Source organism: Ovis aries, chromosome 19 (genome assembly GCF_016772045.2).
Source record: "Ovis aries strain OAR_USU_Benz2616 breed Rambouillet chromosome 19, ARS-UI_Ramb_v3.0, whole genome shotgun sequence".
Classification (NCBI taxonomy): Eukaryota; Metazoa; Chordata; class Mammalia; order Artiodactyla; family Bovidae; genus Ovis; species Ovis aries.
In genome coordinates this window covers 14,732,467-14,744,280 of record NC_056072.1, presented here as the reverse complement: position 1 = coordinate 14,744,280, position 11,814 = coordinate 14,732,467, and the positions used below count along the sequence as shown (strand labels likewise).

The following is an 11,814-nucleotide window of genomic DNA, read 5'->3' as shown; positions in this document are numbered from 1 at the left end:
AATGAAACAAAAGACCATAAAATATTAAGCCTTACCTTTAAAATAACCACCATAAATTGATTCTCCACCTTTTCCATTACCTGAAAATAATGAGCTATGTTAAACAATAATGAAAACTAAAAAAATACTAATATACATAAATTACTCTTTATGGTTTTAATTTGCTGGAGTTAACACCTTGTAATTCCTGCAGATGATAAAAATTCTAATAATCCTCAATCAACCTCATTTTTAAACTATAAATCCAATTCCATTATAATAAAAACTATTTAAGAAATTATCCCCACAACCCATTTATTTCAAACACTGACAAAACTCTAAAACAGTAAAACCAATTCAACAATACTTTGGCATTCACTAGAGGGTATTCACCAAATAACTATTAAAACTGCATAAAAACAAAACAAAAAACTTTAATATTTTGCTTTTTATACATTCTTGGCTTACAACATTCATTCAACTACAACTAATCACTGACCATCTAATATTTACATCACATTGTGACATAATATTTACAATAATGAGGTGCTTTAGGAATTAATACAGTTATTAAGAGCATAACTTTTAGCTCTACCTTCACTGAAGTCCCCACCCTGAATCATAAAGTTTTTAACCACACGATGGAATGTAGAACCTTTATAACATAACTTCTTCCCTGTTGTTTTCCCAAGGCCTTTCTCTCCTGGAAAAAAAAAAAAGAAATGAAGTTTAGCTACAAACATATTCTTCCATGGGAATGACCATTCAATTAGCTCTTGTCAAATTCCTCCCTTGTGATAAGCAACATTATAAATGTCCTTCCTCCCCATTTTATCTACTGTTTAAAAATATAAATCCAATTACATGTAACAACGTCATTATGTTCTGCTTCTCTATCCTCTAATCATAAATTTATCGTGAGATCTGGAAGGCTAAATTTGTTCAATTCTATCAAAATAAATCAGTTTTGAATACATATGCTATTATTTTTTAAACTACAATGTATAAAGATTCCATTACATATGGTGGTACTTCCTTTTTAATTTTTGAGACCATTTCTTTCTCCTCTCTTCCCTTTAAGAAATGCTTCCCTGACTTCTTATCAGTGAAAATAATATTTTTTATTTTTCATTTCACAATCCATTACTTTTTAAGGAAAATAGCTATTCTGTTAAGCAAGGTAAAATTTTAAGCCAGGACTTCTCATTGGAAATAATCTAATAGTTCATTTACCTGAGCACAGGCAAAGGAAGTTTTTGCATGTTTTTGGACATATATCTGAAAAGAGCTGAAACATAATTCGACCAACTGAAATAAAACACATGAAAAAACAGGTAAGCAAGTTGATTAAATGTATCATATTCATATGGCAGAAATAAATAAACAAATTGAGAGGCCCATTTTATCATTCATTTTAATTTTTTTAAGAAATTCAACAGGAAAAGAATTTAACTAGGCAATACCAATTAATAAGAACCATACTATATTTATTAGCATTAGAATTCACATGTAACCAAAGTGATTTCAGTCCAGAACTGTGGGATTTTAAGTGTCTTTTAACAAGACCTTATTTTATTAGATCTCTCTTAGTATATCTCCTACCTGAACTATTAATCTTTAAAGATATTCTCGATAACAGCTGTCTGATTTATGCCTAAATCCCTCCAGTGATGAGAGCATATCATAAGATAGTCACCCTGGGCTAGTACTAGTAGAAGAAAGTTCTGTCCTCTACATTCAGCTTTTTACCTTTATGCAAGAACTGTTCACAGCCAACCCTTGAATTGTCACTCACAACTAAAACTCACATTAAATTCCCTGAGAGGGCAGAAAGAGAATAGGTTATGGTTCCTAAAACCTAATCAACAAGCAAACAAGAAACAACAGGAGCAAGTCTGTAAATTCGACTTAATTATGCAATAAACAATCTGTCTACTAATGCAGGAAATTCAGGTTCCATCTCTGGGTCAGGGAAGATCCCCTGGAGGAAGAAATTGCAACCCACTCCAATATTCTTGCCTGGAGAATCCCATGGACAGAAGAGACTGACAGGCTACAGTCCATGGGGTTGCAAAGAGTCAGACGGAACTCAGCATGCCTCTCATGCCAAGTGAGAAGTGTTTCACAAATCTGTTCATCTCAGGACTCTTTTAAACTCTTAAAATGATTAAAGCTTTTAAAAGGTGGGTTATATTTTTCATATTTACTGTATTATAAATTAAAACTCAGAAACTTTCAAAACAAGAATACTCAGATACCTGTTCCATCAGCTGTCAGAGCGGTGACATCACTACATATTCTGTAATGTCTGGAAAACTCACCTTGTGCATGAGAGTACAAGGGGCAAATCATATTATTTTAAAACCTGTTTCAACTTTGCCCTCCTGTCAATAAAATAAGAAAGGGAATTTTGAACTACAACCATTTTCCTGAGTTCCTTTTCCCTTTATTCTATAACAGCTTTTCCATTATGAACATTTGTACATAGTCAAGACTTGTAGAATAAATCAAAATTAACTGGATCAAGCATAATCCAGTAGACACAAAATGCCTTGATTTACTGTGTCGCTAAGATTTTACTTTATTCCTGGCCATGTCAGTCAGTTACTCTGCGGACAAAACAAGGTTACTGTGTAAGAAACAACCTTAAAGGATAAAAAGTGGAAGAATGGAATCATATAAGAAGACTCTCCCATGTCAGCACTGCCAAATCGAGTGCTGGAGTCAAATTTAATGCAATTTCAAAACCTTCTAGCTGATCTTGATGTCTAAAGAAATGAAAAAGTTAAGAAAGTAAAAAGGAAGATAGCAATGTATCTAAAAACATTTCAGAATTTTAGGAAATGCATGTAATATCAGTAATACTAAGTACTATTCTTTGTATTTACATATAAATAATTTACAAGTGTGATAAGAGTATTTCCATCACTCATAAATCCCTAAGAAATGGCTGGCTAGGTGGGTGTTAAATTCAAAATCATCTAGCTTTGCAAACTACAACATACATAGGTCTTTGGAATCTCTTTAAGATAGATGCTTTTCAGAATAAAAGATATAATCAAAACAACTGAAACTTCACCTTTAGTAGTAACTTCAATAAAGAGTTTTTTCCCCCAAAGTCTTTAATGCCTCCAAATGAAAACTGATGAAAATTTCAAATACTTTTAGTTTCTCCTTTACAGATAATTATGAACCCTCTAGTGGTACAATATACGTGAAAACAGTTAAATGTAATTACATTTCCAGGTCTAATATTCAGAGAGGGATAGCTAACTACAATGATTTTTTAAAAAAATACTCACCTCTAATACCCTATCCTCTAACCTGATGGAGAAACAAAATTTCTATTTACCTTTCACACTCATGGGGCAATGGTTAGAGCAGAAATTCTGTCTCTGCCATGGCACTGTGTTGTTAAGAGCAAAAGAAAAAAACATGAACAAAACCAATCTGTTTTGGGCGCAATATTATGGTACAAGGTTAAAAACACTGCTACAGACTCTGAAGTAAATGATGTACCTATCAGAACTGTTTAAAAAAAATTCTGAATCATACTGGACATCTAGTTCATCCACCATTGTCAGAATTCCATTTGCAACAACAGTGACAGATGAATACCAACAAATGTAGAAAACCAGCCAAAAAGCACAGGGATTCAACCAGGAGTAGGAGGTAAGAGACAAGGAATAGCCATCTTATGTTAAAGGCAAAAAAGGAGAAAAATCTTTGTATATTTCACATGGAGATTTGAGACAGAGAAAAGGAAGGGAAAGGATAGTGCTAACTAAGAAGCCAATTTTTCCTCTCAAAGTCCCCATAAAAATCCATATGACAACTCTCAGAATGGGAGAAAACAACAGCAAATGAAACAAGTAAGAAAGGATTGATTTCCAAAATATACAAGCAGCTCATACAACTCAATACCAGAAAAACAAACAACCCAATCAAAAAGTGGGAAAAAGACTTAAACAGACATTTCTCCAAAGACGACATACAGATGGCTAAAAAGCTCATGAAAAGATGCTCAACATCACTCATTATTAGAGAAATGCAAATCAAAACTACAATGAGATATCACCTCACACCGGTCACAATGGCCATCATCAAGAGGTCTACAAACAATAAATGCTGGAGAGGGTGTGGAGAAAAGGGAATGCTCTTGCACTGTTGGTGGGAATGTAAATTGATACAGCCACTAAGGAAGACGGTATGGAGATTCCTTACAAAAACTAGGAATAAAACCATCATATGACCCAGCTCCACTCTTAGGCATATACCCTGAGGAAACCAAAACTGAAAAAGACACATGTATCCCATCGTTCATTGCAGCACTATTTACAATAGCTAGAACATGGAAGCAACCTAGATGTCCATCGACAGATGAATGGATAAAGAAGTAGTACATATACACAATGGAATATTACTCAGCCACAAAAAGGAATGTGTTTTGAGTCAGTTCTGATAAGGTGGATGAACCTAGAACCTATTATACAGAGTGAAGTGAGTCAGAGAAAGATAAATATTGTATTCTAACACATATACATGGAATCTAGAAAAATGGTACTGAAGAACTTATTTACAGGGCAGCAATGGAGAAACAGACATAGAGAATAAACTTAAGGACATGCGGAGAGGGGAGGAGAGGGTGAGATGTACGGAAAGAGTAACAAGGAAACTTACATTACCATGTGTAAAATAGACAGTCTACGGGAATTTGCTGTATGGCTCAGGAAACTCAACAGGGGCTCTGTATCAATCTAGAGGTGGGGGGATGGGGCAGGAGATGAGAGGTTCAAAAGGGAGGGGATATATGTATACCTACGGCTGATTCATGTTGAGGTTTGACAGAAAACAACAAAATTCTGTAAATCAATTATCTTTCAATAAAAAAATTTAATTAAAAAAAGTCCATATGAATTTGCCTTCACGACCTTTCAACCAGGCCTGTGGTTATTACTGGGATTCTCTGGGCCCAATTTATAAAAAAATAAGGAGAAAAGGGGGTGAAGGAGAACCTTCTTGCTTACAGATATGGTAACAAGCCTTTGCCCTAAAATTGAACATGAGCTCAGTGCTCAAGCTCACGTTCAGGCAAATGCACTAATTAAAGCAACTTAAAAAACAAGTGTGTCACATGCTGCGCTAGGTTCTTTACAAATACAGGCAGCTCTGCAATAACGAAAAAACTGAAAGAAACACTGCATTATCAAACAATCACAAAGAAAGACAACTGTTTCCAATGGACAATGTGGGCTGAGGACAAGGGAATTTCAGGTTCTAGTGAAAAAGATTTTTTATCTTAGGAGTATCAACGATAAAGGTATGCTTTTAGTTATAAGAATATCTTATAAAATGTAAACATTGAGGAAATCCAAAAACTGATCACACCTCACTCGGACCTTTCTCAGCACTGTCATTAGCATAACCCTCCTTGTGGTCTTTCAAATAACTATTAGATAGATGAGAATAACTCAAAACAGCAGTGCTGCTCACCATCCTTCTCTCCCACACATTAGTTCCCCTCCTTGCTATCTGTCACAACACAAATGGTAATCTGCCTAAGAAAAATTGTGCTCCTTAACTGATTAGAATAAATTCATTTTTAAAATAACAATCTTTAAGACACATGGTTGTATTATTTAATTACTCTTTTCAAGAACCTTACCATGCAAGCAATACTGCACTGAAGTCTTATTAGTTTGAATATATACAAAAGGGAGAAATCATTTAAATGGAGCAAACCACTGCATCCAGAGTCACCGAGTCACTGTATTCACAAGCTTATGACCCACAGCATGCTTGAGATGGGAGATTCATTTCTCCCAGCCCCCCGGTACAAATCAGGTCTCATATGCCTTGCTCTATCTCAAAGTATAAGTTATTCTGGGTATTAGTCTAAAGTTTAAAGGTTAATTTTGAATGCAAGCAAATTTTGCTGTACTTTAGAACCACAGTAACGACTCTATAGTACTTCCATTTACAAAGAGGTCAGAGGGTCTTCCCTAGGTCATAAGCAGTACTCAAACATTTGTCTTCCTCTTTAAACTTGTTTCTCAGTTTCAGTTCCAAATACTCTATAGTGTTTACTAAGAACACATTTTTAGTTTCTTTGATTCATGAACTTTGAGCACTAAAGTTAAAACATCCATTTTACCTATTTTGATAAATTGCCAGGGTTTTATGACATTGTTCTGAGGCCCACATAAACAAAATTCTAAAGTCAAGCATTCTTTTAAAGAAACACCTTGGTTATCATTTTGGAAAATCAACTTCAAGCCTCTGACAAATACAAAATAAGTAACATTCTATTCAAGAAGGGGGCTACATTTTTTTAAAATGTGAACCTCATAAAAGACAAAAGCTATGGAAATGGCAAAGAGATTTGACAGCTGAATGTAATATCTGAGGCTAGACTGGAATTTTGTACTGGAGGGGAAAGAATGCTATAAATGATTTTTTAGGCCAACCAACAAAAACAGAATACAGAGACAGTAGATTAAAGTATTGTATCCATGTAAATTTATGAAGTTAACAACTGCATTGTGGTTATGTTGGAGAATAGCCCTTTCTTTTCTTTGAAAAAATTTTAAAAATGTTTAAGATTCTTTTAATGAATATTTCTATTCTTAATAAATACACGCATGTACTTAGGGGTAAAGAGCCATGATGTGGGTAACATACCTTCAAATGAGTCAGAAAAAATTGTGCGTTTAGAGAGAAAGAGAGAGATTAATAAAGCAAATGGTGTAAAATGTAAATAGGTGCATCTAGGTAAAGAATAGATTGGCATTCTTTTTACTGCTTTTACTTCTCAACTTCCTATAAACATGAAATTATATTCCAACAAAAAGTTTAAAACAGTTGCAGATAAAACCCAATGCTTGAATTCTATGAAAGCATGTGTCTATACCAGCAGTTCTCAAACTCTTTGGTCTCAGAATCCCTCTATATGCTAAACAATTACTGAAGACTTTATAAAAACATTTGAATATGGTTTTTTAAAAAAATAATTTTATGCATTTAATTTTGGCTGTGCTGGGTCTTTGTTGCTACACAGGTTTTTTCTCTAGTTGCAGCAAGAGGGGACTAGCCTCCAATTGCAGTGTACGGGTTGCTCACTGTGGTGGCTTCTGCCGAGGAGCACAGGCTCTAGGGCACATGGGTTTCAGTAGCTACAGTTTCTAGGCCTTAGAGCCCAGGCTCAGTAGTTGTGGCCCACCGGCTTAGCTGTTCTGCGGCAGGTGGGATCTTCCCAGACCAGGGATTGAACCCAAGAAAGTAGCAGGAAGTTTCGTAACTACTGAGCCACCAGGGAACCCCAATATGGGTTCTTTCTTAATAATTTACATTTTCAAATATGAACAAAAAACTTAATGAGTGTCATCTTTTACATTTTCGCAAATCTCATTTTATGAGATTTCCTATTTCATGTCTAATGTAATAAAAGATAGATTTTCCTATCTGCTTCTGCATTCAATCTGTTGTGTCATCACTGCCTTTGAAAAACTCTACTGAATACTAACAGAAATGGGAGTGAAAAAACTGGAGTTTGACTTCTGGTCTCATGATAGCATCTCCCGGTTTGAAAACAAAAAAAGGTCTACACCATTATACTACTATAATGTAATATATTACAACTATAATTTTTTAAAAATACCTTATATAGACATTCTCATATGAAGTAATCATATGAGTTTTAAAACTATACCTCAGGCCTCTAAGAAACACACAGCCTCCAGAGGGGTGATAAATCAAAAGCTGTACTCCAGAGGTGACTTCTAATACTACTTTTGCTATCTTTATCTCTAATTAAATAGTAATTAGTAAAATGAATGCTTAAAATCTGTTTTTATTGGCAAACTGGTAATATCTGGAACATAAGACTGAATAAAAACATTTGGAGATAATCCATACCCTTTCATTAACAGGACATAAATCTGGAGTCACCCTTTGGAGTGGAACCTCAGGCTGGGTCCATCAAAAAAGGTCCTGGGTATAGTCAAGATTTATGAGGATTCTGGTGCACAAAACTAAAAGACTCGCATGACAATTTTCAAGACCAGGAATCTTCCACATAAAGAGTACTTGGAGCACTGAAAATGACTTCATCAGACTCACAGAACTAGTTTTATGACCTATGTGTGTGTCTATTTGCTTGTCAACATCAACATATGGCAAATGTGACTTGCTTTCACTGTGTCCTGGTAGCAAGGTTGTGACAAAGGCAATCTACAGCCATTAACTTATTGGTGACTCCTTGATATGCTCTAAAAACTTAATAGCTATTTTTGACTAAACTGGCTTAAATCAGTTTGCACCAGATATCTAAAACCTGTTCCCCTGAGCTAACATCTGAAAAGGGCAAGTAAAAGATAAGTTTCTGAAGTACCAAAGAAGGAAAAGCTAGATTCCTATTTCATGTCTGCCCTGAAAGGTATTCAGTTTAACCAACCACTAACAACCATGGAGAGAACTAATATTTAATCAAAGAAGGGTGGGCCTGCCTGTCAGAAAAAAATAAACAGAACCTCTGAAAAAAGAAAACAGAACAAAACACCAATGAAATGAAAATCTGGTTCTCTGAAATAACAGTAAAACTGGTAAAACTCCTAGCCAAACTGGCCACAGAAAAAAAGACAACAGGCACAGATTATCAACATGAGGAATAAAAGATATTACTATAGATCCCACAGATACTAAATTAAAGGACGATGTTGTTCGACAACTTAAAATTAAATGATCCAGCTGCTTAAAAGCGACAAACCACCAAAACTCAAAGAGAATAACAACATGAATAGTTCTGTAACTATAGTTATGTAATTTAAAGACATTCCTCTTTTAATATATACTTGCATTCATTTGGCGGCTTTACAATTCAAAGGTCTCATTTGTTTGCTATAAAATATACAAATTTCCATTGATAGTAATGTAAAATACACATTGTGCTGTGTTCAAATCAATTTTTATCAGCACTTTTTGACCTCTCATTAATATGGACAACAAAGCTACTCATTAAAGGATCTTTACTTATCAAAGTAAATAAAGATATTACTTTGTATCAAGCGAATTATTAACTATACAGAAGACAAGAGTTATTACCTGAATAAGTACTCAGTGACATACATACTAATGGTTAAATAATACAAAGCAGGACACCTCATTTCAAACAACTGAAGTGATTCTTACAAGCTGTGTAAAAATCAAGTACCTACTACTTAGATAATATACTGAAAAGTGCTAGAGAAATATCAACATCATATATGAAACTGAACCATATGAAATTGCCAGTTATCAACTGGTTCAACCTAGAACAACGCAAGCATTCCTTGTTTTATATATGGTTCAGTGTTCTAAAGAGTTCTAGTCACTTCTACCAGAATGGTATTATAATATTGAGGATCAAAGTTCATTTTACATTTACCATATTCTGGAGATGTTTCACGACAAAAGTTATTTGCAAAACTAGGATATGAATGTGTACAAGATGAGTACTTTCCAGGGCTACAGAACCTTTGTTTGACCTCTACTTTCCAGGACTATGCTATTTTTAACTCTTAAAAAAATAAGCCTTCTTATTCAAAATGAAAATTCACTATAAAATAAGGATTAAGAGCCTCAAGCTTCAAAAGATGAAGAGAGAATGTAACAAAAATTTCTAAGATCACATCATTCCTTTGCTCAAAACCTTTCAACATTTTATCTCACGGAGTCAAAGTTCTTACTCTGGCCTTTACTCATTTTCCGCTACTCACCTGCCTCCTTTACTCCTCAAACAAGAAGGTCCACTTTCTCATCAAGTCAAGGAAGCTACTACACTTTCTGTTCCTCAAACAAGAACGTACACTTTTTCGTCAAGGCCTTCATATTATCTGTTCCAATATCAGGAAGGTTCTTCTCAGAGATATCCACACCCTCACCTTCTCCTTCAGGTTTGCTTAAAAGTCATCCTCTCAAAATGTCCTTTTCTGACCAATCTATTAAAACAGTACCCCTATTACAAGACACTTTTTTTTTTCTGTTTTATTGTCTGTCTTCCTCCAACAGAATATAAACTACAAGGAAGAGAGGCCTTTGTTTTACGCATTTCTATATTCTCAGTCTAGAACAGGAGCATGCACAATCTGCTCTACAAGATCTACAGAAAGACTGTATACATGCTTCCAATTAAAACTTCTGTCACAGTAAAAAAAAAAAAAAAGCTAAGAAAACTGTTTGGAACCTTGCACGCTATGCTGTGTAGAATGAAGTTAACTATCCTTAAGAAGAAAATATCTCATTTTCAAAAAAACAAACTAAGGAATTGCTGGATTCCCTAAAGAAAACAGTAATGGAAGAGAACACACACTGCCAGTCTGTTGACACTAAATGCTTTGGTTTAAAGCCCAAGACTTATGCTAAGTCATTACCCCGTGAACCAAGGAATTCTGGCTAAAGACACTTAAAGAAAAATAAAAGCAAAGTTAACCTATTAATGATGCACAAGAATTAGAAAATATACAACGTACGAGTCCAAAGCTCATAGTACAGAGTGAGATACCAGAAATCGAAATTGGGAGTGTTTGCTCCTTAGAGATACAGTGAGAGACAAAGTCCAAAAAGGATCGCAAATCTTTTCCTGGCGCTAAGGCAGGGCAGGAACACTCAGGAGGGGTGCAGTGGGGCAAGGAGTTTGGGAGGACGAGGCCTGGACTCCGATTAGATTGTATCCGGACCACCCTCCTCTCCACAGATTTTCCCTCAGGAGAAAAGGGAATACGGACTGCGCCTACCAGTTCCCAAAAAGGCTTGGGGGAGGGTTGATGAAAGTAGACCCCTCCCCTTCCCCAAAGCAAGCCAAGGCCCCGCAGGGCTCCCCAGTGGCCCGGCTCACCCGGCTCCCGGTTGATTTCGATGTCGAAGTGGCATTGCGGCCGGTCCTGCGCCCCCATAGCGACCGAGGCGGCAGCAAAAGCTGGGAGAGATGGGGAGGAAAGCGGTCAGGGCGGGGGCTGGGGCGGAGCCCGCGCCTCAGTCACCTCCCGCCGGCCTGTCGCGACAGCGCCGGAGGCCGAGACCAGTCCCTCTCACCTCAGGCCTCCCGGCTCCCATGGAGTGCGCACACACATGCAGCCGCGCTCTTCACCTGGTTGGCCTCCAGCCTGAGACCTCCCAATAGGCAGAGTAGAAAGCTCTACCACCGCCGCCGGAGCCCAACGCCACTAACGGACCGCCACCCCCGGCCCCCGGCCGGGTCTCCTATTGCCACGCTAAACCCCGCGAGAGCAGGGACAAATACCGCGAGAGCACGTACTCAAAGGCGGTGGTTAACAGAAGCGGCTACGCCTACGTGGGAATGCCTGGGAGCTCGAGTCTCGCGCTCCTATACCTGAGCTGGTTCTTTTTTGCTCCGCCCCTTTCCTCCTTTACGTTGGAATCAGTCGCCAACTGTGGGAGCCCCGGACGCGCCTGCGCTCTCTACTTCCTGTCGTCCTTTCTCAAGGGCCCTGTCAAAGTATTTGCAGATAGCGCGAGGCTTCCTTAATGTCCGTAGCTGCGAGAGTTTGGAGAATCAAGTCGTTGAGGATCAGTAGACTGACAGTTTTGACTTTCTTTTTACTCAGGGAGTAGTTATGACGCTATCCTGTTAGACTATTTGTCTCACTTCAAAGGCCGTTCAGGTACAATTGTACGTGCGTTTTCGCTTTGGGGGCCAGCGTCATGGGCATAGTGTTCACGGCGATTCAACCTCTTTTCTAAATTGTCAGTTCAAGACCTTTGCCCTTATTTTAATCATGTTCTCCCTCTAGTAGAAAGAATTCTGTATAATAACGTGTTGTTAAACGATGTATGTATATT

General features: G+C 37.0%; 1 protein-coding gene across 9 annotated transcripts in view; it reads right to left on the bottom strand.

Moving 5' to 3' along the window:
- Positions 1–11,216, bottom strand: part of NKTR (natural killer cell triggering receptor) — a 42,572-nt gene extending 31,356 nt beyond the window's left edge. For 6 of the 9 annotated variants that reach the window (XM_012099436.4, XM_012099438.4, XM_060402113.1 and 3 more), the window contains exons 1-5: positions 11,047–11,216; positions 10,850–10,930; positions 1,213–1,287; positions 575–682; positions 36–80 (exon numbers count right to left, since the gene is read on the bottom strand). In XM_012099436.4, coding sequence (XP_011954826.3) covers positions 36–80; positions 575–682; positions 1,213–1,287; positions 10,850–10,907 — 286 coding nt within the window. In that variant the 5' untranslated portion in view covers positions 10,908–10,930; positions 11,047–11,216. Of the gene's footprint in view, positions 1–35; positions 81–574; positions 683–1,212; positions 1,288–10,849; positions 10,931–11,046 lie in introns of those variants that run through there. The other 3 variants (XM_060402111.1, XM_060402112.1, XM_012099437.4) reach the window with 2 other exon arrangements.
- Positions 11,217–11,814: the final 598 nt, after the last annotated feature.